This window comes from Acipenser ruthenus, chromosome 8 (assembly GCF_902713425.1).
Source record: "Acipenser ruthenus chromosome 8, fAciRut3.2 maternal haplotype, whole genome shotgun sequence".
Lineage (NCBI taxonomy): Eukaryota > Metazoa > Chordata > Actinopteri > Acipenseriformes > Acipenseridae > Acipenser > Acipenser ruthenus.
In genome coordinates, this window is record NC_081196.1 from 56,934,559 (window position 1) to 56,961,498 (window position 26,940).

General features: G+C 38.2%; 1 protein-coding gene across 11 annotated transcripts in view; it reads right to left on the reverse strand.

Annotated features, from left to right (window-relative positions):
• The window catches only part of LOC117406941 (LIM domain only protein 7-like), a 67,781-nt gene that overhangs the window by 29,930 nt on the left and 10,911 nt on the right, over nucleotides 1–26,940 (reverse strand). For 10 of the 11 annotated variants that reach the window (XM_059029339.1, XM_059029340.1, XM_059029342.1 and 7 more), the window contains exons 3-5: nucleotides 20,781–20,851; nucleotides 18,586–18,655; nucleotides 5,939–6,045 (exon numbers count right to left, since the gene is read on the reverse strand). In XM_059029339.1, the coding sequence (XP_058885322.1) occupies nucleotides 5,939–6,045; nucleotides 18,586–18,655; nucleotides 20,781–20,851 (248 nt within the window). Of the gene's footprint in view, nucleotides 1–5,938; nucleotides 6,225–18,585; nucleotides 18,656–20,780; nucleotides 20,852–26,940 lie in introns of those variants that run through there. The other variant, XM_059029345.1, reaches the window with a different exon arrangement.

Consider the following 26,940-nt stretch of genomic DNA (forward strand, 5'->3'; position numbering starts at 1 on the left):
AAAATATTTTATAAAACACTGACTTGCGTTACGATTTGTATAAAAATACTTGCCATTTTTTAGAAAGGTATTAAAATGAGTCATACTTATGGTTTCTGATTGTTGGCATTAATTCTTTCTGAATACTTTAAACCCACCCAAACTACTGAGTGGCAGCAAATTCCTACATTTCTATTGGAGGATTGTACATGCTTGCGAGATTTAAAATGAGATTACAATTAGAAACGAAGGATTGTTCTTGCTCACAAGATTTAAAGCTATATTACAGTTCAATAGGGAGTATATACACACTTGTAAAAATTTGAAACAGAATTACAAATTGTGGCAAAATGTAAAAACATGCCTGTGACCATAAGGATTTCGTTGTGGAAGTACTGTCGAGTTGCTATCTATATATATATCTCTATCTCTCTATATAATTATATATATATATATATATATATATATATATATATATATATATATATATATATATATATATATATATAGTGACAGAAAAGGTAACCAAAACCAATATTACTACAGTATATAAAAAGCGAAACCCCCGAAAAAAACGATTTACATAAAACTTGAAAATAGCTAAAAGCACCAAAAAAAACGAAAAACAGAAGCCCTAGTCATAATAAACCATTTTCTTCAAAAGAAAGCTTTTTTTAAAAAAATATAATTATTTAATATGTAATTTGGCAAAGACAACAAAAAGAAAATTTAGATTAGGCTCATGTGGAAGCACTTTGGAATAAACACGGTGTCTGCCCATGAGAAAAGTATCTGCTATAAAACTGAAACTTAACACAGTCACATTCTCCAGTCTTCAGAGAACAGACAGCTGCAGCCTAAATCAAGCAATGCATCCACAAACCGACTGTACTGTACTCTATACTTTCTGCCATATAAAACAGGGGTTTATATTTTCAACTTTAATGCTTATTAAACATTATATCTTTGTGATCTTAAGGACACTTTATAAACAATTTTGCAGTTGTTTTAAATCGATTAGTCACACAGTACAGTCCACAGTTTGCCAGTTTCTGTGCACTTCTATATTGTGCAACCAGACCTGGCACAGGTACAGTACATGCAGGAGAAGGCACTGAAACCAGGGTTTGTTTAAAAAATAATCCACAAACATATGCTGTGGGGCAAATCTATTTTGGCAATTATATCAATGATACAAAAGAGTGTATTATATTTCTAACAAGCAACAATCCACCTTCTTTTGAAGGTGAATCAAAAGTAAATTTTAAAGAAAAAAAATAAACAAAAAACCCACCAGACTACATTCCTGTGTGTGTTCCACCTCAGTGGGAGAAAGTCATTAAACACAAATGCATCTACTGTAAAAAAAAAAAAAAATGTTATGTACTGGAAGATATGAACACATTCTGCTGTCAACAACAATTCCAACCCAGAAATAAACGGTTGTGTTCAGGTGGAATTACTGTGTGGTCAGCTTAACGCTAAATGGTCTTTTTTAAAACATTAAACCCTTTTAGGTTTAGATATATATTTAAAGCATTCAGCTCACCTGCACTATGTTGTTCGATATTGACTCTCAAGAACATGAACACCATATACTTAAACAACATGCATTTTACTCACAAATCAGTAGTTTCAATTAGAGTCACGCAGGTTTTTAAAAAAAAAACTTTAATACATTTCTCCAGTCAATCGTTTTAAATTGTCCCCCACCCACTTCAACCCACTACTAAGAGCTATGCTTAAATGCTTCAATACAAAAGGTAACGAAGTTGCCAATACAATATGAAATCAGTTTTCACAGTATTGTGTGACCATTCGTGAATCTGTCTTCAGAACGCTCTTCTGCAGTGAATTTAACTATACAGTAGCAGCATGTAGAACAATATTTCCTTTGAGCAGTCCACTACCTAATAATGAACATTCCCTCTTTCAACTGGTAAATATTTGAATTATATCGCGGTCATAGATTTCTATACAGTATCTGCACACAGCCCAACTTCAATGTATGTTCTGCTTGTATCAACCCACTAAGTAAACCAATTGTCTTTGTGTTTATCACAGTAGCGCGGTGATAGTACTGCAGGACCTGGAGACTTGTTTATTGTGTTTTAACTACACAATGCAACACATGGTTGGAACAAAGACCTGAACTAGAAGAATCCACTCCTGATGAAACAGACAATGTTATGACAGGTGAAATATTACTGTGCCCAGTATCTACCATTGCTGCCATCTTTTTTCTCTCAACATGCAAAAATAAAAAGTATTTGTAAATATACACACAGCAGGAGTAAAAAAAAAAAAAGTTTACAGAACCACAGAATACAGATGAGTACAGAATACGAGGCACAAACTAGGTATTTATTGCATCATCCTGAAAGCTAAAAAAAGTCAGGTCCCAGGTTACAGCTCAAAGCGAAGGGCAATGTTAGATTTTGCTTGAGGAGTTTCCATAACAAAATAAAACAAAAAAAAGGCAGTATCCGATCTGGTTTCTGAGCGTACCAGTTCAAACAAATTACATTACATTTTTAGTATAGTATTGCAATTAAAGTAAAAATCAAGCTGAAGGGGGTTTCAAATGCAGCATGTGAAGAGGGCATTACATCAAATCAGTTAAGTTCTGATCAAAGCAGAGAATATTGTTTACAGAGGCCAATCATATCCCTGTAATCACATAGGCACGGGTCATTAAAGTCATACAGCAGGGTGGGCCCAATAGCAATCTGACACACAGGATCAGGAAAGGAGCACAGTGTAACAATGATGGCTTTACCATTTATGGTAAGAATGTGACTTGATTGGCTACTGCATGTGCAGCATTATTGATTTATTTCACAATCTCTATGCATTAACGCAATTGTTATTTTAAATTGATGCAACCCCTGTACACAAATGGACACTCCCAAAATTCAAATCATGACTTTAGGACAGGACTTTGCTATGAAGGGAAGTAAGGGTACACAGTATAAAGCTATACTGGAAACCAACACCCACAATTACCTTAAAATACTGGTTTATGGCAGTGGTTCAGTTCTAGTATTTAAAAAATGTAAAATTTGATTGGAAGATGAATCTGTATCCCAAGCTTGGCTCTACAAACAGTTACTACAGCACGTACCAGAGTGCTTCAAGGAAACATTAGTTGTAAAACACTCCGCAACTACATTACAAATAAAAAGGTGTTTTACTACCCAACTGTGGTGGAAAAATATATATTGGTATTCTTCTTCTGTCTTCCTAGCCCATAGGAACATGGTTTGTAAATTATATATAATATATATATATATATATATATATATATATATATAAACATTTCTAAATGATGGCCAGAGTGAAATACATTTGCCAACACTTTCTGATGTAAGAAGTCTAAGAGCTAATGTTTGTTTGTAGCTTTCTTTCTGCACAACACAACAGGCGTCTGAGTTCATCACGGTTCAGTTCATGTTTTGCATTTACAAATTTGCACCATCCCTGGTTTCAAGTTCAATTATAAATTTAACTATTAGCACAAGTGAATGCACACAATAGCAAAGCTGTGTGGATTCTGTGAAGCTTAAAGCCATCTCTTGGGTATATTGTTGTTGTTTCTCATGGTACACAAGTTATCTGCATTGCAAATCAAGCATTACCTTTGCCCCTACGAGGTGTTAGCCTTTAGCCAGTGGAGGTAGCTATTTCTTTTAGCCAATTAATAAAATGTAAGGGGAACATGCATCAGGACCATATCAAATGGAAAAAAGCAGGTTCATTTTGCTTGGCACTGAAATTTTCAAAATCGAGGATATATTTAAAGTGCCATTGAGTGGAACCCCTTCCTCGGAATGCCAGTATAGAATTACAAAATCAGTGTTTTGAGGATCATTTGATTCTTCTTGTTCTGTATCTCAATATGCAAACTTACTGTAGAAGTTTAAAGTTTTTTTCCCCCCTCTCTCAATACACTATATAAAGTCCACAGCACACATCCTTGTTTTGTACAATATAAGTGCATCCAAAATAGAGATCAATCAAAAAACAGTAACATGTTACACAAAAGCGTGACGCTGTATATTAGATGACCATGAATAGGAACATACAAGAATACAGATCTGCATACACTCTTGCCCATAATAGCAATAGCGATCATACTGCACATGCCCATTCTGGTCTTGAATGTGTCAGAGGTGACACTTCCTCACTGCCTATAATTACTTTCAATGCAGACTTGCATTTAGCATAGACATATCCTAATTAAAAACAGCTCTTTGGAATGGTGGTGGCATCAAGTTTCAAAAAGTGACTTTGCAAACCTAAAACCAGAAAGAGGAGATCAGCACGTACAGTATTATTATATTACCTTCTGACTTCTAGTTAAGAAGTCAGAGCATGGAGCTGCTGTTGATTTGAGCATACTGATCACTATTTTATCAGAACGGGTTGTTGGTTGCTAGGAACAACTGGGTGTGTCATGGTCAACCTTACATAACAAAACAATCCTGTTTGTTTAGTCTTACAGTACTAGTACTGACAACTCTTAAATGTCAGTGAAATTAAAAAGGAGATAAGAAATACAAATTGCATGCAACCTTTTTTCTAAACTTAAGCGTGATCATCACACATCACAGAACAAGCGAATACAGTTTGGATAGCTAGCATCTTGGAGTGATAGACAGTGACAGATGGTTTGGACAAATAAAGGGTTCATACTGATTAAAACCAGCAAGGTCAACTGCACCACTAAGTTATTATAAATGCGTTGAAAGATAGTCCGTTTTCAGAATTCTGAATAAAGGAGCTCATTGTTTTAAAATATATATTTTACTCTGAGTTCACTGAAATGACACAGTGCCATGATTACAGCATGTACTTTCTCATCAACACCATTTTGTAAAAGTGCTGACTAATAAAGCCATATAAAAACATAAGTCACTTCTAGTCATTTACGGTACATAAAATTAAATATAGAAATGACCCTCTTAACCCCAACATACTAGAAAATTACAAGCAACACCCTGCTTAATGCCACTTTTTTTTTCTTTTGCTATAAGAAAACCAAAATCATTGTAGAGTTGCTTCTAGTTTCCCTAGCTTCTGGTTTTGTGTCTGTGGACACACCTGCCCTGCCTCTTTCACCTGTGGTTGATGCTGAACAGGTTGTTCAACATACTTTATCTTCAGTTTTTAACACTTTCATTTCAGAAGTCTAGAATTACACACACCTGCTTTTTAAGCTACCCAATAACAAGCTCATCAAGCAGCCTCAAGTAAAATCATTTCATTTTCAAATGGGGGGAAAAAACGAGCAATTTGATGTCTGATAAGATTTCCTGATTTTAAGTGCTTTTTCTTTTAACTTTCATTGCTGTACAGACCATGGTAGCCACTCAGATTCATCCTAGTGAACATATCTCCCCATGTTAAAAGCACCTGATTATAAAGGCCAGCCATCTATGAATACTATTTATAAATGGTCTGTTAAGTGGCCAGCAAAGGTTAACAAAAAGTCAATTTACATATCATCTAGCTGCCTGTCTTACAACAATCAGTGCTTTCCTGTAACTTCAGTTTCATCAATATGTACCTACAATTCATACTTGATCACAAAAAACTAAAGGCATTTTACAGTTAAATCGGGGGGTGAAGTTCAGTTTAAGTTTACAGCATAAATGCCACTTTAAAGTTCAATATTAAATTCAACACCAACACATCTTTCACATAAACCATTTAACACACTTTGCAAGTATGAACTTTGGTGTACTATGTGGACAAAGGAAACATAACAGACAGTATCTACAGTATGCAAAATATTTTGCAAACGGCATTCAAATACTACAAGGCACTTCCTTAGACTAATACTATTCCCTACAATCCCAGATGCACCAAATACTAACACCTTAACAGAGTGTTTAAGACTATACACACCATCAAGCACAAGTGTTTTCAATAATGTATAGTGCAAGGAATCACTTACTTTACAGTAACACGGCTCGATAAATCCTGTAGATCTCCGGGATGAAACAACTGAGCTTCTTTCAAGCCTAGCCTCCCACAAGCCTTCAAGAACACATTAATGTTGTCCTGAAAAATGAAAAGGGATATCGGCTGCTTAGTTTTATGGATTCAGTTAAACGTGCCTCAAAGTTCTTTGATCCAAAGTCCAGTTCTTCAGGAAGCCAGGAGGTTAAATGAAGTGAACAAACAGTGACAATATTTCATGCAGGAAGTCTGTGGGATCGCAATGATTGCCTCTTTGAAACATTACCTGTTATAGTGTGAATACAGAGCCAGTGGGAGGTACCTAACCAGCCTGTTGTCAGAGTGAGGTCCCGCCCTTGAGAGCCACATTGCTAACGCCCTCCACTTGACACTCTGACCCACCCAGAAACTGTCAGCTACCAGGGGGGTGAGGGCAGGAACATTCCATTCCAACATGTTACCCACACTGGAGGACGACTCAAAGAATGTATTGTGGGGACTATTTATATGGATGCTGGTGGTTGCCATGCACACCTTTTTTTTAAAAAATAGATGGGGACTGTGACGGAATCAAAAGTATAGATGTGTTTTTTTGGGGTTTTTTTTTACACAATTAAGGTGTGGTATCATGGGATATTTCCACCTGTTCTTAAATATAAAAGCTGAAATTACATTTCTATCACAGTATTTTATATTAAATATGCTTAACAGGTCTATTTAAAAATTGATATTTGTTGTGTTTAAATGTGCAGATACATTCAATAATATTTATATTATTTTATCTAGCCCTTCCCTTCCACAACTAAAACTGACTTTCAATATCTCATAACAGGTGGTAGAAGCAAACCAATCCGATTTCATGATCTATCCCACAGGGATACTAGATTACATACTGTATTTGAAGGATGTCTTAAAAGTACACCGTGCTAACAAAATAATTCCAGTAAATTTAACCTAATATGTATTGCCAACATTTCAATATGAAAACATGCACATATTATGGGCATGTTTTTATATTGCTCAATCTGATTTTTTTTTTTTTTTTTAAATGGCAATTTGTTTGAAACTGTTCAGTCAGCTGTGAGTGGTTGCATGAAGGAATGAAGTTGAAACTGAAAAACATGCGAGTCATAGGAAAAGCAGCAATCGAAACTCAAATTGTCTAGAACATTGTTTAGCAAGCTGAATTGTTTTTCTGCGAGAACTGAACCACCCAGAAGTAATGTTCCTTCAACTGGTAGTGCAGCATGGAAACAGAGTGTAAAGACATTCACCAGTTAAGACCAAATACACATTTAGCATACAGTAATGTGTGCAACTTTCATATTGGAAAATATGACACCTATAAAGTGATGGTCAAGCTTTACTGTTTTTTTTTCTCTTTCTTTCTGTTTGCACCATATAGTGAAAATAAAACAAAAAATGGTTTGCCCAGAAATTGCGAGTGGGGTGGGTCCTAAGTGTGGTTTCTACAGTACAGTCACCAGAGTCTATGGCATAGAGTGGGATGTGCTAGACAGACAATTCACAGATAGCCACAACCAGACAGGTGGTACATACGGCAGAAATCCTGATGGCAATCATATCATTGAATCATATTAAACCTTCTGTTTCACAACAACCCTTCAATATCACAAATGAGATAAAGTTGCCTCACCTACATATTAATTATGCTGGTTTTGGTACACCCTACTGCAAGTCACTACAGTATCCCAACCGAATCACATTCATGTTGTTTTTCATTTCATCCTCACCAGTATCTATTTTTTTTCTCTTCCAGACAAGCTTGTTTTAAATGTAGCCTATACAGTACTGAATTTCAAATGCAAGTGATTTGCCATATAAGAGAGAAACAATACACATTTGAGAATAACCCACGACATGTAGTTCTTGGCGCACTGTTTGAGTGGAGACAGGCTATGCCTGGTCTGTTGTAAAGTTTTCTGGGATTCGGGCCATTGTAGCATGCTTCTGCTTTATCACAATATGTTGCACACATATGCAGGTTCATAAGCAATCTGGTGCATTATGGTTTTCTGCAAATGTTGTAATTTCAGGAACACCTGAAAGATTGTCTTTATAGTCAATGCAGCCACTGCTGATTATTGCACGGGTACCCACTACCATGTCCCTTGAGAAGATCCTTCTGATCTCCCAGGATTGCTGACCCTCACCGCTTACTGAATATACTGTAGGTCTAGTAGATGCCAGCACAGAATTGCTATTGTGCATTTCGTTATCCATTTTTTTGATTTTGAAAATCAGAAAACACTTTTTGCAAGCCTCCTTCAAAAGGTTTCGTTGTGAACCAGTTATATGATTTTCCTTTCTCAACCCAAATTGCTTGTACAGCAGTATAGGACACCAATGGAAATGGGAGGGGGAAGTCTAAAATTAGTGATTGAGCAAACAACAGCAATGACACATTTTAATCAGGTTTTTGCGCAAGAGCAAGGTGCAAATGTCTACTTCAAATACCTCAGAGGTGGCTCTGTAGAGAGAACAATAGTGGTTTGGGGAGAACCAGTATCACTATATTCTACCATGATGATTATGCAGGGCAGTAAGATTTTAGAGGTGTATCTTTACATATCCAAAACTGATGTGATGTCTGGTTAATACAAGGATATGCGTGGAAGTCATTCCAAAATCCCATCAGAAACTTAATTTTCCCAGCAGCCTACACCAATGACAGGCCTTGTGTGAACAGAAGCAGAGTGGCACTTTATAGTAATATAAAAAGATTCCAGTGTAAAAAAAAAAAAGTTATTAACTACAACTAGTATTCTAAAAGGAACTCAAGGCGGTGACCTTTTGAGTTGTGTCTACAAATCATGCATAAGAATGCATACGTTTCCAAAGCCGCACCTCTCACTCATTCCAAAGTCTTGATGTTTCAGTAATAATAGAACTAGGTGTAATGTCTGTAGCAGCTGGCATTGGCACCAGCTGCAAATCCAAGTATTTATCCTCATTAGCGTCACACTTGACAATTTCTAAATACCCCAAAAGAGGATTAATCTAACTGATTTTTGCTCACAATGATGTTGGATGAAGTATAAAAACTTTTCTAGGATTTATGGACACACATTTTACTTGTACAGTACTGTACAAGTAAAGTGGTTCTCAATGATCATAAAAAGGTTTTCTAGGCTGTTAGATTGGTTCTGTTGTAGACAGGTCAACACTCACTGTGTTTGAGTAAATCATCATAAATCCCTGTATCCAGCTGTGCCAGGGCTAGGAGTCCCACACATGAAAGGGGGCAGGGCAAAACCCTGCTGATATAAAATATTGTTTATTTCTTTTAGAACGGGGTACCCCTCCGCCCCTGTGTAGTCTATTATTTTGTATGTGTATTTTTTGTTTGTGTGTGTATATATATATATATATATATATATATATATATATATATATATATATATATATATATATATATATATTTTTTTTTTTTTTTTGGTGTTCAGCCGATGAAGGACTTGTGGTCCGAAGCGTCCTAATGGTTGATTTGTGGTCAATTGTTCTACCTTTTTAGGTGCCTGAAATGTCCTTTTCTTTTTTCCTTATATATATTAATATATATATATATATATATATATATATATATATATATATATATATATATATATATATATATATATATAGGCAAAAGCCATGTATTTTATTAGTGTTTGGCAGCATGGAGGGGGAAGTTACTATGCGTGCTGGAAGCACCAGCACGGTATTTATTTGGATTTTGTGTTCGAGATTTGGTTTTGTTTCAGCCTTTTATTTTGCTCTGCGAGCAGTGTTTGTTTAAATATTTTATTTATTTTTGTTTTAATAAACATAGCGCCGCAGTGCGCTTTGCACCCGACTTCCTGCATTTCTGTTTCAGTTCCTGCTTCTGGCCTGACGTCACCACTCAGTCATCCTCGTCAAACCAGCAAATTTCGAGCAGACAAGTTGCACAAGTTATGCCAAACATAATATAGATGGATTCAGTTAATATTAACTCGACTGCATTGAAAAAAGGAAACTGTGCAAGGTGCTTTGCAAGAAATATAAATCGTACCACATTTGATTATCCCTATACAAACACTACACAAACACAACGTAAAAAAAATGGTTAATCCATTTTACAGTGTAGGGACATTTATATGGACGTACTGTACATGTATTTAGCTTACAAAAGTTGTTCAAAAATGGATCCTGCTCTGTACCTGGCTAAACTACAAATCTCCCCCCGCCCCTATTCATGTACAATAATACTGCCACTTTTTGTTTGTGAGAAACATTTTCAATTTTAAAGTTGTTATGGAAAAGGGTTCAGCAAATGCTATTCATTCAGTGGAGGGTTTCCATACCTGGGCTTTGCAAACCTCCAGCATTCAGAACTTTAAAAGAAAGCTACCAAAGGAAGAATAAACGACTTGGAAAATATTGTTCTGCAAATGCAAACCAACCAAACATGCATGGTTTTGCCAGTCTTGCTCCTTCAAGTGTGATATTACAATTTACTTGACAGTGACTTGAAAAGATTACACGCTCTAATACAAAGCAGATGAAAGACACATCACACAACCAAGCCTTTCAGTTGCAGACCTAACACATTACTCATGCCTTCAGATATTTTCACATTTTCTCTTGGGTCAAAAGCATGTCTAACAAGACAAAGCCTTCTTTTTCAAAAGCAAGTGTATCGTTATATATTTTATAAAAACAATACAAATTCTGCACAGCTAATGTCTTCTGATACTAAAAAGGCTTATGAATGGCTGTTTGCCATGACCTTAAAATAGGTCACTAGAATCCATCCTACCTTTCTTCATTTGCAGCAAGAAATAGTTCTGTATTTTCAACAAAAATACTAATGCTATAAGAATTGGATTCTACACACACACACTATTTGCTACAACGTTATTTACCAATGTATTAAGTGTTATAAATAGCGTTTGATACATTATACTTACACGGCAATGACACCTTTTGTGAGTGTGTTGAACACCCATTCGTCTTACCAAGCAGTAGTTAAAAATCTGGTGAATTAACAGAGTGAAGGCCAGGGTAGCGAGATTTATGACTCCAACTCTATGAAAGTCAATGGAGTACCACTTGGTAAGACAAATGAGTGTTCAACAGACTCACAAGAGGTGTCTCTGCAGTGTAAGTATCAAAACAATAATTATAACACTTAATACTTTGGTAAATAACGGTGCAAATAGGAGGGCATGTGTGATGGGGTGCAGCCTATTTTGTGGTGGTTCTGTGTTTTTTGTATTGTTTAGAGTGGATGTGAGTGAGTTTGGGGTGTGGTTCAGTGAGTATGTGTGGAATGTGCCTGGGCTAATGAGGTGCGAATTGCCCAATTAGCCCAGGCTCCTGTATAAAAGGGAGTGGTTGGGTATGTTAGTGGGAGAGTGTCTGTAACAGAGAGAAGACGTGTGTTAGAGAGAGAGAGAGAGAGAGAGAGAGAGAGAGAGAGAGAGAGAGAGAGAGAGAGAGAGAGAGAGAGAGAGAGAGAGAGAGAGAGAGAGAGAGAGAGAGAGAGAGAGAGAGAGAGAGAGAGTGAGTGAGTGGGTTTTTTTGGGTTTGTTTAAAGCCTGTTTTGTGTTTGTCTTTTTGGTTGGCCATCGTGCCTTTTTATTTGTGTTTTGTTAATTAAAATATTTTGGTTTCACTGCACTTTCTGTCTCTGAGTCTTCCCTCTGCTGCTATCCTGCCACAGGTTGGTGTCAGAAGTGGGATAGCGCCCCCTGGAGACTCAGAGCAGAAGTGCAGTTTTTTGTTTTGTTTAAAAAAAAAAAAAAAAAAAGGGAAGAGAAGAGAGGATGAGGTGGAGGAAAATGGAGCTGGCCCAGGAGGAGGCAGATGACAGCTGGGAGCTATTTTTAAAAGGGCTCGCGGCAGAGTTGTGCCCCGGCTGAGGAGGAGGAGCTGCCACTGCAACAGCCAGAGTGGGAGGAGCCCGAACGTCCACGGCCCGATTTGGAGGAGCCCGAACGTCCACGGCCCGAGTGGGAGGAGCCGGTGCGTCCACGGCCCGAGTGGGAGGAGCCGGTGCGTCCACGGCCCGAGAGGGAGGAGTCGGTGCGTCCACGGCCCGAGAGGGAGGAGTCGGTGCTTCCTCCACCAGCAGGGGAAGATTACCTGCTGTCTCTTCCTCCATTGCCGCCACCAGCAGAGGGAGCATGCCTGCTGGTTCACCTGCCGCTGCAAGAGCCGGAAGAGGAGGAGCCAGTGTGTCCTGTGTCTGGAGGGGAGGAGCCAGTGCGTCCTAGGTCTGGAGGGGAGGAGCCAGTGCGTCCTGTGTCCGGAGGGGAGAAGCTGAAGGCCCAAACCCCTATTTTTTTTTGGGAGGGACGAAGGCGTGAAGCTCAGGCTCCACAGCAGCCGCTGTTTTTGCTGCTGAAGGGAGCCCAGCGGAGACGCCCGCCACCAGCCCTACCCCCGCTGTCGGAGGAGCCGGCAGCGCCACCAGCCCTACCCCCGCTGTCGGAGGAGCCGGCAGCGCCACCAGCCCTACCCCCGCTGTCAGAGGAGCCGGCAGCTCCACCAGCCCTACCCCCGCTGTCGGAGGAGCCGGCAGCGCCAACAGCTCTAACCCCGCTGTCGGAGGAGCCAGCAGCGCCACCGGAGGGAGACGAGCTGCTGTTCCCGCCGCCACCACCCAAGGGAGAGGAGCAGGAGCTGCCTCTGCCTCCACCACCACCACCCGAGGGAGAGGAGCAGGAGCTGCCTCTGCCTCCACCTCCCGAGGGTCCGCTGCTGCTGCCGTCGCCTCCCGAGGGTCCGCTGCTGCTGCTGCCGTCGCCTCCCGAGGGTCCGCTGCTGCTGCCGTCGCCTCCCGAGGGTCCGCTGCTGCTGCCGTCGCCTCCCGAGGGTCCGCTGCTGCTGCCGTCGCCTGGGGTCGCCAGGGATCCTGCTTCGCCTGGGGTCGCCAGGGATCCTGCTTCGCCTGGGGTCGCCAGGGATCCTGCTTCGCCTGGGGTCGCTACACTGTGGCCGGAGCCCCACGGAGGGGAGCTGCCGGCCATGAAGAAAGGGGGGGAGATCAGGAGACCAGCTCCCCTCGCAGCAGTTTCGCTGCCGGAGATCGTGTGGTCGGAGCCCCACGGAGGGGAAATGCCGGCCATGAAGAAGGGGGGGGGGGGAAGGTCAGGAGACCAGCTCCCCCAGCCGCACTTTTGCAGCAGGATAGAGTGTGGCGGGAGCCCCGGAAGAGGGAGCTGCCGGCCACGAAGAATTGGGGGGTGCCGGACCTCCCACCATGGCCACCCCCATGGACACTGTGCTTCCCCCTCTTCTGGGACTTTGAGACTGAGGGGGGAGGTGGCCATTTAGGCCATGTTGTGCTGCACACAAGGAGGGGAGGTGTGTGATGGGGTGCAGCCTATTTTGTGGTGGTTCTGTGTTTTTTGTATTGTTTAGAGTGGATGTGAGTGAGTTTGGGGTGTGGTTCAGTGAGTATGTGTGGAATGTGTGGAATGTGCCTGGGCTAATGAGGTGCGAATTGCCCAATTAGCCCAGGCTCCTGTATAAAAAGGAGTGGTTGGGTATGTTAGTGGGAGAGCGTTTGTAACAGAGAGAAGATGTGTGTTAGAGAGAGAGAGGTTTTTTGGGGTTTGTTTAAAGCCTGTTTTGTGTTTGTCTTTTTGGTTGGCCATCGTGCCTTTTTATTTGTGTTTTGTTAATTCAAATATTTTGGTTTCACTGCACTTTCTGTCTCTGAGTCTTCCCTCTGCTGCTATCCTGCCACAGCATGTAAACGACAACTAACTATATATATATTATATATATATTATATATATAATATATATATATATATATATATATATATATATATATATATATATATAGCCTGGCAGTCTGCATATGAAGAGCAGTTACGGCAACTAAACCCAGAGCAAGATCAGTGACTTTCTTAAACTAGCTATCTCTGGCTCTGAACAATGTTGATTATTTACAGTATACATATTTATCATTGTTGGGTCATTATTTTTTATTTGTATTATTGCATTTTTCGTGTTTTCAATTAATAGCTCAGGGACATCCTAAGCAGCTAATTTTTTTTTTTCTTACTAATTCAGGCTCAAAATCTGACCCAATCTGCACAGATTAATGGGTCTGCAGTATATGTAAATAAACCATTAATATATAATAATAGGGTTACTTTTTTGTTTATTTCTCTGCCCATGCTTGATGTTGGTTAGGCTGGCAGAGTGGAATCAAAGCATACTCCCCATCAAGGGGTTAGTGGGTGATTAGGATTAACCTTTGTAATGATACCAAATCCTTTTTTCTGAAACCAGGTAGGCATCCAACAGAATCTCACTGCACTGAGGGACCTTGCTTTAGTATAAAACACAGACCACACCTTATAGCACTCCTCACAAATTATATTTGGACATTTTTGTTCCTCTTTTTTTTTTTTTTTTTTACTAAACTGTTAAACCACACAGTTATACAAAATACCACCAGATCTCAATACTACCACGGTTTACCTCCAACACAATAGGTCCATGTTTTAGCATGTTTAAACTGCAGACCTAAAGTATAGAGGAAGCAGGAAACTAATTCCTCAAAACAGCAGACAACTGGTCTCAGGTATGCCTTATATTCTTACAATTATTTAAGATCTATTGTTAAATGGTTTAAGGGCAACAGACTTTTTGTCTTAAATTTGACCTGAAAAAAGGACAAGGGGTCACAAATGGAGATTAGATAAAGGGGCGTTCAGAACAGAAAATAGGAGGCACTTTTTTACACAGAGAATTGTGAGGGTCTGGAACCAACATTCTTGAATGGGATCATTCAAGAAGCTGCTTGATGAGATTCTGGGATCAATAAGCTACTAACAACCAAACGAGCAAGATGGGCTGAATGGCCTCCTCTCGTTTGTAAACGTTCTTATGTTCTTAAATATATTATTTGTTTGATTATGCAATTGTAATCGGCTAAAAAGCACCAGAGCTTTCATTTTGTAGTACTATTGTTCTCAATCAGTAATGTTTACCTGTGTTGACAAATAAAGTACATATTTTTGCAAACTATTCGAGTAGGCCATAACAAAAGAAAGAAGTGGACATTTCAGAACTGAAACTAATACGTTACTAAATTCTATAAGCCTAATCATTGACAACAGCATCAATAGAAAGGTTTGCAAATAAAAATTATTATGCAAATGTACTTGTATAACCATCTATTGTTTTGCTCTCGAAAAACTCCCTAATATACCAAAATGCTCACTGCATTTGAGAAACACAGGCGCGCACACACACTTTGTCTCTGCATCAGCAGAACAAGGTGGTTATCGGGATGGAAACTCCATCAGCACTGTTCCACACACTTAAGGCAGAAGCTAATTATTATTATTATTATTTGTTTATTTAGCTGACACCTTTATCCAAGATGACTTACAGAGACTAGGGTGTGTGAACTATGCATCAGCTGCAGAGTCACTTACAATTACGTCTCGCCCAAAAGACGGAGCACAAGGAGGTTAAGTGACTTGCTCAGGGTCACACAATGAGTCAGCGGCTGAGGTGGGATTTGAACCGGGGACCTCCTGGATACAAGCCCTTTTCTTTAATCACTGGACCACACAGCCTCCTACTAATAACCTGTAGCATGGGTCATCTAATATAAACAAAAGAGGTTCAAGACAGTCGACGATTACTGTGAAAGAGAGTCTGGCGAGTTAACAGAACCTCTTCTCACTCAAATTAGCAGAGCTACTCCTGGAGCTCAGGTGGTGATTATGTTTTGGGGGCCTGGGATTTGATTGGTTTGATCCCTGGCAGTGTCTCCTTATCTATCCATTGATGCAATCCATTATTTCAGACACACTGAAGTTCTTTTCTAAACGGTAGTGTCAGTGGCAGCTTCCCATCACTTGACATTTGACATGGTAGTTAATATAAACCTTTCAAAATCGCAATTGGTGTACTTCACTACTAAGGTCAGGGGTTCAACTCAGTCAGCACAATTCAAATGTAAATCATTGGGACACCTGCTTAAGTCATACTGTAGGTCACCTCAATTACTACAATCCGATATCCATCCTGTCTGCTTTAAATAAACTTGAACAATTAAACAGTATACTGTACATTCTTACAAACCATGTGATAGAAAAGGAATTGTAGATGGGTTGCATCAATAACAGGGTCTAAACTGGTGCGATATACCCATCTGAGATTTATCTGTATGACACAGCTGGAATCAGTTTATATCAAATGCAAATTACAATCACATTAAGATTAGCTACTGTATAAATTACTCTTATTTAGCTGTGTATTAAATACACTTAAGACATTTTTACATGGTAGCAGTTTGATGGAATGAGTATAACACAATAGCTCAAATGAAGTGCTGACCAGGAGTATGCTCTGTAAAAAAGGACTCTGACACATGCCACAAGCCTTGATAGAATGCAGGACTGAAGTGAGGCTTTAGAGTCATACTCCATTTATATTTAAACATAGAAGCCTCAGAGGCAAATGTGTTAATGTTCTTTCCAGCCCAGTGCTTTTAATCTACTGTAATCACATTTAGCCAAGACGGGGCAAACACAAAGTATCTTCATGTGATTCATTGCGCAAGTTCCAAAACTTGCTTCATAAAATCTGTCAAAACACTTGCATCATGGAACTTAAATCTGGGATAGTACTTCCCCAAAAGGGGCATCACAGAAATATATGTAAAAGCAAAGTAAATGATCAGGGGATTTTACTACCGATACAGAATGTATTTAGTGATTTAGTGAAATCGCAGTTCCTTACTGGTGTGGGGATTAACTCGACAACACCATCTGGAATGGTCTTCAAGCGGCATTCTTTCACTTGGACATCTGATGAATATGGTCTTACAGCACGTCAAATGAAATTGTACTTATTCATGAATAAAATGGAGCGATTTGTTCACTATGCTTGTCTTGTTTCTTCACACTGCCCTATAGCACTGAGTATAATACTAGTAAATTACAAGTGAACATGTACAGACTTGGTATTATTTTACATCAGCTTTGTTGCAGGTTATTAAAGAGTAGAATTTCATCAAAGCTTTTTGCTGGGAAATAAATATTGCAGTTAATGACAGATTACTTGACAGTTACTCAGCCCTAAACAGAAATGTTCAACAAAAAAAACCACCCCCACCCCCAACAAAAAAATCATTACGCATTGACTTTTCAGCATTACATGCCCATTGTAGAGCATTTAGCATAAACTGGTGCTAAAATTAACAATATGTAGTCCTTGTGGTGGATATTCTTGAATTATGGTAGTTTTCTGTGTTTTGAGGGTCATTTAAAAAAAGTTATAGTATTGAATGTGATGTTAATAATGGTATCATGCGCATACACTTTTTTTTTCATATTACCAGCAAAACCCGCAAACCTCAAAATACTGAAAAGGCTGGATTTTCTTTGGCATTAAAATACAGTTATGCTTCCTTGCCCTAGCCATTGAAGGTTCTGCACTGTAGTTCTATCAGCATGAAGTCATCTATAACTGCTTCCTCGGTCTATATCCACTGAAATCAAAGTGCTTAATGTGGTAAACCAATAAACAGTGGGACTCCTGGCTCCATTTCCAGATCATGTTCAATACAAGCAAATATTATAAGAAACCACAGCAGTTCATTTGCGAACTTAAAACACAGAACACTGGTTCAGCTGTACAAGGAGGAGCCCTTAAACCCTTAAGATTCTCTACTTTTGATGAACTTACAGTAAATGTGTCCGAGTCCAAAGAATGCATTGATTTGGAAAGGCTGTCTGTCATCAGTACAAATAAAATGGGACAGCAATGTTAAACTAAGCAAACTTACATAAATACACATAAGTCCAAAACATTTAGTCACGTCACGTTTAGTTAAAATCTAGTGCTTACCATTTCACAAACATATCTACCATACTACAGACCCCATACTTAAGAAATAAAAAGGGATCTCTGTTCTGCTTTACATTGCAATTACAAATCTCCCACTAAAGCACTATCATGAAGCAAACTCCTTGTAGGAGTAATTAAGGAAGGGACACACCAACTCATTCAACTTTTTTTAGATGCTTTTTGGAACAGCTGTTTGTAATTCCAGAGATCTTAATATGGTATGGAAGCTATGCTAGAAGCCTTACTCACTGAACGGATTCATCATATTTAAACTATATTGCGTCGTGTGGGTTTGCACGTTGCCATTGCCATTTTCCAATAGGGTTTCATAGTATAAATGTAAGTATAAATACAGTAATTTATCGTAAAGATCAGTTCCCTACACAAATGAATACACCACAGGCGTTTAAGGGTTTACTCATTAAACAGTATTAAAAAACTGAGGACAAACAGCAATCTAAGAGTGTTCAAGTTAACTTAGTGAGGGGGTCTATTCCATTGATCTGAACAGTGGCAGATCTTAATACTGCTGCCATATTGTTAGCTGGCATTTTGAATGAATTCAGATCCATCACTACTCAGATCAATTGAATACACTCCTTGTTTATGCCTTTGTTGTTTGGCTAGTTTTGTCAAATTAGCAGGTGCTTGTCGTCTTCCAAAATAATTCATCAATACATACAAATAGGAGCCTATGAATACTAGAGTAAACGCTTTAAGAAAAGCATGTGTAAGTTTTACAAAAAAGTGAACAATATGCATGAAAACTTACCAAGCCAGCAATTGGTGTAGACAATCTATTTACCTTCTTTATAATCCCAGGTTTAATCTTGTTGATCAAACTAGGAACAAAGGAGAAAGAGGTTCACTGTGTTATAGGCGGTTTCAACAACAGCAGTATGTGGAAACAGCACAGCATTACATCTTTTACAGCTTCCTATAGTTCACCTGGCTTCAGTTTACTTTATTTCCCAACATGCACTGCACAATTATGAACACTCCTCATTTGGAGAACCACGTCGTGCTTAGAGGTACAATGAACTCAGGAACTGTACAGTAAACAGGTGTGGGCATGATTTAGCAAAAACCACAATTAACCTGACAGGGACATTTGCAAAACAGCTGACATTTTATTATTAATTTCTGCATCCTTGTCATTAGCAAAAAGAATAACATTCCCAGTTTAAAATGGGAATATTTTAGGAATCTGCTAAGAGAACTTGTTGGCTTCAGCTATGGCTTATAGAGATGTTTGGCTATCAAAACTGGTCATCAATTCATTATACCAGTATGAAACAATTGAAGTTGCTCAGATATTTGTTCAGTTTAATACCATTTAATAGTGTTGTATTATTTGATTTTATATACAGCCTCAAACATAACCTAATCAAATAATGAGATATTACTGGTTGTGTCCAATATTTATTTTGAAAAAAAAAAAATTAAAACCCATATCCAAGAGACTTTATAATCTGCAAAATGGTGATGTTATGTTATTGCATTATTCCTGGTAATGCATGGTACCGGTTTGTGTTTAAAAATATCCCCTGGGGCTTTATTTAAGAGAAATGCCATCTCAAATGTTTTGAAAACAAATGAATATCTGTGAAAAATGGTTTGTTCATCACAGATAAGGCTAGAGGTTAAAATGTCAGTGAAAGGGATAAATTCAAGAGGGGGGAAAAAATGGCAGTGAAAAGGTTAAATTCACAACAACACACTTCTTCCAAGTATGATAACATTTACCAAACTAAATTCAATACATCAGTTTATGAGAATGAGTGGCTAATTTTAGAAAGTGGAAAACACTGAGACACAACATCTGAACAGATTAATTATACTGCTGAGTCACAAATATGGCACCTAAACGTGGATCACAAGTACTACTGTAACTGATGCAAAGGGCAGTTGGTAACCCAACACAATTAACTACAAATTCCCAATAGAGTTAGTCTGGTTTATTAGAAAAGATGCTTCAGGATCACATTTCCTAGCTTCAGTTTGTCACAGATATTAATACAAATGACTACTGTAAGTCTTGCATAAAGGTTCCGATTAGCTTTGGACTGCTGCGTGCAAAACATCTAGAATTTATTATTTTATTTCTTAGCAGACGCCCTTAACCAGTGCGACTTACAGTTGTATACAAAAAATACATATCAAGAATTACAGTACAATTAAGAGCAAGATACGAAACACAATGACTTCAGTCCTAATAAGAGCAAATACAAAACAGTACGATTTGATATCGGGGCAGTTCAAGAGCAGATAACAGTGTTGATAGTTATGTCAGAGTTAGATACGGGAACTACAAAATACTACAGATTGGGTTAAGTACAGGATTAAATACAGTAAAATAGTGAGCAGATAAGTGCAACTTAAAGTGCATTAAAGGAAGAGTGCTATATAGACTAGAAGGGAAGCGTTGAGTTTTGCAGGTGTTGTCTGAAGAGGTGTCATGCATTGTAGAGACTCAAGTGGGTACATACTTTAAACATGAAGCCTTGTTGACAATAGCCTTACTGTAACCAGGTTGGGATTTATCTTAAACCCTCACCTTGCTTTACTCCTATTTTACAAACAATAAAACAAAAGTGTCTCCAAAAATGTCATGCTGTTGTATAGATTGCTAACTCCAGGCTAAATACCTTTTTTTTTTTTTTTTTTTTTTTTTTTTTTTTAAACTGAACAAATGCAAGAATGTTATTTCAACAAAGATCTTTCAAAAGCCTAATATGTTTTTCCTAACTTAACCAACTTGGCAACTCCTATATTACTGCTGTATCAAACACTTCAGTTCCATAGGCTATATTAACAACATTGGTTAACATTCATTCAATAATCACTTATCTGCAAAGGAATTATGTAGAATATTTTTTTTTTTTTGTTACATTTTCCTTTCTGTGATTTTCTAAAATTAGATGTCATATGTTAGAATGTCAAATTTCACAGAAAAACTATACTTACTCGCACAGCAAGACTCCATTTTCCAGTGCAGATCGAAAATCATTACATCCAAACTGTTTTCTTGTGATCTCCTGTTAAAAAGATAGAACTTTCAGGCTTAAAATTGGAACATTGTTGGATTAGAAAACTAATCTGGGAAGATCAATTCAGAGTTTGGTAAATCTTCTAATACACTCCCCTGGATCTTTACTTTGTTTCAGTTTGTTCTCGGCTCTTTAGCAAACACTGCTGGACTGAGGCTGCTCAACAACCCCATCTGACAAGACTGCTACAGGACTGTCACAAAATTGTGAATTACCATCTTCAAATTCCTGCCTAGTGATCTAAAGCTATAGATAGAGGGCTGTAGAATATGTAGCAAAATTATCTTTCATCTTTCTTCCAAGGTTGTGTTCACACTGGGTCTTTTCAGAGCGTTTGGTCCACACTCGGTACGGTTCAGTATGTTTCGTGTGCAGTGTGAATAACAAAGTCCGCTTGGGAAACAACCGGTACCGAGTCCCCCTAAAAAGAGGTGGTGTCGGTCCGTTTGGCAAACGCACCTTCTGGTTCGCTTGCTAAACCTCAATGTGAACAACTGCTGGACTCAGTCCTTTTGCACATAGGAAACAAACAAAAAAGTAAACATTTTGCACGTAGTTTAGTTCATATTTGGAGGAAACAAGCAGAGCAAAAACAGCCTTCATTTTTGTCCCGGTCGGAAACAGTACAATTGTTCAATTATCCCTGTTTTGAGATTGTATCTTTTTCTCTTTTTTGTACAAAACTGCACCAGTGTGCTCGGCAAGTTAATAGCAGATTCATTTATTAGGTTGTGTGTGTTAGCGTCATTCAAAAATAAAATAAACAATCTTATGGATTATAATCATACCGATTATGTGTTTATCACGTTAAAATGGTAATAGTAATCGCTGATCTATTTTTATTTTTTTATCTGGCTTTTTGTACATTTAACATGTTTTGAGATGACAATTTAAAAGAAAATACGTTATCTGCAATAAATACATCTGATGTTTAATTTTTAAACTATTATATATTATTATTATTTATTTCTTAGCAGACGCCCTTATGCAGGACTTACAATTGTTGCAAGATATCACATTATTTTTTACATACAATTATCCATTTATACAGTTGGGTTTTTACTGAAGCAATCTAGGTAAAGTACCTTGCTCAAGGGCACAGTAGCAGTGTCCCCCACTTGAGATTGAACCCACGACCCTCTGGTCAAGAGTCCAGAGCCCTAGGGCTCCCGAGTGGCGCATCCAGTAAAGGCGCTCCTCGCAGGATGTGCCCTATAGCCTGGAGATCGCAGGTTCGAATCCAGGCTATGTCACAGCTGACCGTGACCGAGAGTTCCTAGGGGGCGGCGCACAATTGGTGGAGCGCTGCCCGGGTAGGGAGGGCTTAGGTCGGCAGGGGAATCCACGGCTCACCGCGCATCAGCGACCCCTGTGGCCGATAGGGCGCCTGTGGCTCTGCAGCGGAGCCGCCAGATCTGTGTTGTCCTCCGGCACTATAGGTCTGGTGGCATTGCTGTGGATCTGCAGTGCGAAAAATGACGGCTTGGAAGGAGCACGTTTCGGAGGACGCGTGTTCCAGCCTCCGTTTCCCGAGTCGGCGGGGGGGTTGCGAGCGGTGAGCCGGGGATACAGATAATAATTGGGCATGCTAAATTGGGGTGAAAACCGGGGTAAAAATAATTGGCGACGACTAAATTAAAAAAAAAAAAAAAAAAAAAGAGTCCAGAGCCCTAACTACTACTCCACACCTAAATCCAAAATCCATGCTGAACTGGACAAATACTCAGAAATAGTAAAATATATTCCGCCTTTTCTCTAATGCCTACAGTAGGAGAACAATGCAGTGTTACGTAACTGAATACTGCACAATTTCCTGATACACTCATTCAACACATGTATTAAATTAGCAAAGTGCTCTGCCCGTCCCTCTATGGGAGGTGAAAGTAACAAATTAAATGAATGACAATTCATTAAATGTTACATTTAAGCAGGTATCGAATATTGAATTTTAGCATCAAATAAATACTAACATTAAATATTAAATTCATGTATCAAATGTTAAATTATCAAATAATACATTCAACATTGATTAAATGCAAGTATTGTTAAATCCTACCATCAAATGTAACAGTTGAATGTTAAAAACTAGCATCACATTAAATATGAGCTTTATCCATTCAATGTGCCTTTAATCCATTCGATGCATGCACTTGCAAACTGTCAATCATCAATAACTGTCAATAATACATCAAAATACCACATGCGAAGGAAACATGTACAGTGTGAAAGATGTCTACTATACAAAACGAAAGCAGGTACAAGTTCCTTCCTTATGGAAAATTAGACGGACCATGTTTGTCACACAGACTAGTGTGTTTCCACGCAGAGGTAATATAGCTTACACAGCGCTTCATTGAGCAGACGCCAGTACATCTGACAGTACACAAGGAAGTCAAGTTTTTTGGCTCAGAAGAGATGCTCAGAAGAATGATTTTGGACATTGGCAGTGCGGCATTATGCAAATGTTGGGATGCATACGGATTATTATACAATGACCAAATACATTCGGAACAGCAAGGTGGGATAGTTTATGTTTTATTTTTCATGTAGTGCTGATGTATCCTTTAATGATTACTTGTGTGATTGGATGTATTGACCTGTGTTGTTCCGTCTAAATTATTACTTCAAGACGACACTGTGGATTCAAGAAACTGTTCGGGAACAAACTTTTCTTCAACAGAAACTCTAAGAAAAGACAGGTCCGGAGGTAATTGTAAAACTTTGCTATAAATACCGTATTCCTTTGAATTTAAGACACACTTTTTGAACCATTTTTTGCTTCTCAAAAATAGCCTGCACAGTAGTGATGCGTGTATTAAAATCCAACAAAAGACGTGACTACCAGAGTACATAAGCAGCAACGTGACTTGCTACCGAGAAAAGACGAACCAAAACATTACTGCCTGATCTCTAATCATCCATGACATACAGGCAGCCATTTTCAAAGAAGCGTCATTAGCTTCTTGAGGAATTCAATAGAGAAGCTTTTACAATTTCAGTGTTTCTAACAAACAGTGCCAGCTTGGACAGATCGGAAATGTTGATCAGACCCCCGTATTTTTCAACATGCCAAGCAATACCACAGTTCACAAACTGGGAGAAACAGGTGTAAGTAATCATGACTGGAAATGAGAAGCAGCACATAATGCTCATGTGTGTTATTTAATTGTATAACTTCTGAATAAACAAAGTAATTTTGTTTTACTATTTTAAAGTATTTGTTTAATTGTTTGGTACTTAAATTACTGGTATTGGCATCCATAAAGGCATATCGCACATATTATTAAATGAAGCTTTAATCTTTGTGTTTCAGTTACATTTATGGACGTCTTTGCGTGACAGCCTACAGCAACATTCTTCGTTTATGACATTTATAAAAAAAAAAAACCCAAAAAACAAAAAAAGAATCCTCAGTGATGAACAATTCACATGGTTAACCAGAAATTCCTGCAGGCTAGAGCACAGCCTAGCAACAGGTGAAGAATGAGAAATAAAAACAAAACAAAAACAAATCTCCAATACTGATATCACATTGTAGAATGGTAGCAAAAGCTTCAGACACCAGACATTTGTGACATGCAGTAATAGTCTGTACAGAACAGAGACAAAAAAAAAAGTATGTTAGTCTGCAGTCTCCAGCATCTAATGCGCATAGTAAATCATGAATAAAATTAAGAAATCAACCCATCAGTGACAGATATGCAAGCAGCCCTACATCGTATTCTATGTACAGATGACATCCTGTGCACAATTGTGAATTGGGGGGGAAAAAAAAAAAAAGATTGATAGCAGTATCATTTTGTTTAATTCTTTAAAGTGTTGTCAGTGAGCTGTAATTACATAATTCTGCACATTGGGAAACCAGAAACTGGTAAGGGTGGAATGATTCCTCGCGTGTCAATGAATTGTGATACTTTCATTACATAATACATTGCATCGTAATAGAGGTACAGTATGTATCGCTTGTGTAGTGATAATACACCGATTTATGATTTCCATTACATGAGAGTAGATGTTAAAACTTCATGCTGATTTGAACTTGGCTCTCGCCAAGATAAATAGATGTATTGAATAGACTGCAATAGAGGTACAGTATGTATCGCTTGTGTAGTGATAATACACCGATTTATGATTTCCATTACACGAGAGTAGATGTTAAAAATTCATGCTGATTTGAACTTGGCTCTCGCCAAGATAAATAGATGTATTTAATAGACTGCAATAGAGGTACAGTATGTATCGCTTGTGTAGTGATAATACATTGCATTAGAATAGGAGGTACGGTGTGTATAGCTTGTGTAGTGATAGAAGACCAAAAGCACAACACAGCTCATTGCAGTTCACCAAATGGTTCTTAAAACAATAGGCGTGCTTTGTAGTTGGTATGAATACATTTACTCTCCCTACCCCATTGATTTTGTTTTTTTCATTGTAACCTTGGAGTGTGGTTCAGGGGGCTGGAACTTGGGCTCCACTATACTGCACCACCTCTGCCTATGGGGAAAGTGTAGCTCACTTATTTTGTTCTCTTTTCTCCATGCTTTCACTTTCCTTGTCAATCATGCCAGTCTCCTTCTCTGGAGGGCAAAGCTCGTGTCCCAGCCACCAAGCCCATGTTTATTTCATTCTCTTTCCAGCATTTCAGCCTCCCCCTCAAGGGAAGTGAAGCTCACTCCTCAGCCTTGGAGACCGGGTGCGTCAACCTCACCTCCAAAATACTTGTGATTGATTTTATAAATGCAGCCCTAGCTCCTGTCCCGTGAACAAAATGTTCCAAAATTAATTGACTCTTTAAATCTTAGCATGCATTATACAAGTAGGCCATCAGGGTGTGATACATATTGTATTGAAACCTGCATATTGTGCTATGCATCGTATCATCGTATTATTGTTTTGATACACCCCTAGAAACTGTGCAAGATGACACCTAGTACTATAACACCATATTTAAAAAAACACCCCTTCTGGTAGTGCCCAATTTATTATTTTTATGAAGAGATCACCAAATGTACATCATTCTACGATAAGACATTGGTCAAGAAAGGGCTTTAATAAGGCAAACTAATTTCAGACAGCATTATTTCTACAAAACAAACTAACTATTTGCAAATACAGTAGCTTTAAAAAGAAAAAAAAAACTCCCAGTTGCACTCGAGTAATCCTCCACCTTTATTTGAATCTCTTTCTACTACAAATACCATGATTTCTACTGGGAATTCGACATTTGGACAAAGTGTTTGCCTTTGAGCATTTTCCTAACAACTGAGCAGGACTAGCACCGACCAATACATGGAGAATAACATGAAAGATAGCCCATACAAATGAATTAACTGTAGCTTAATTTGCAGAGTAAGAAGTTCAATCAGGAGCTTTGTGAACCATTCAAATCCCCACTTAATATTTTTTCCTCCCCTGAAATAGTATTCATCTGAAGTACATTTCAGTTAACGGAACATTCCAAATTCTCACAACTCGTATTAATAAGTCTTATTAATTAACAAGTTTCCATAATGCTAAAATCCTTCATTCATATTATCCTGTAGTTTCAGAAAGATTACAGTATTTGCCCAATTTATGATTCTCATGTATTTTAGTAAAAAGTTTACATTATTTTATATATAATACAGAACAGGTTTCAAACAAAGAAACATTTAGTATTTGACTGTATAATTGTATTTGACTCAATTGTATTAATACTTGTACTGTGATTCTTGAAATGTATTTTGTTTACGACCAAGTCGCCCTGGATAAGGGTGTCTGCTAAAAAATATATAATAATAATAATAATAATAATAATAATAATAATAATAATAATAATAATAATATTTAGGAGATACATTTCTGGCCCTACTGTTTTAAAATGGTCTTCGTTTCTGAATAGGGTATCATACTGCCCATTTTTGTTTAATATTAATAAATCTGTTTTTTCTGCAACTGGTTATATTATAAAAAAAAAAAAAACTGCATGCATGTGAGACTGACAGTGTTAAAACCTACATTGCCTCTCAGTGTGGGGCAAAAGATTTACCAAAATAACCTCACACTTGACAATGAGTCATATGCGTTGAGCAAGTCAA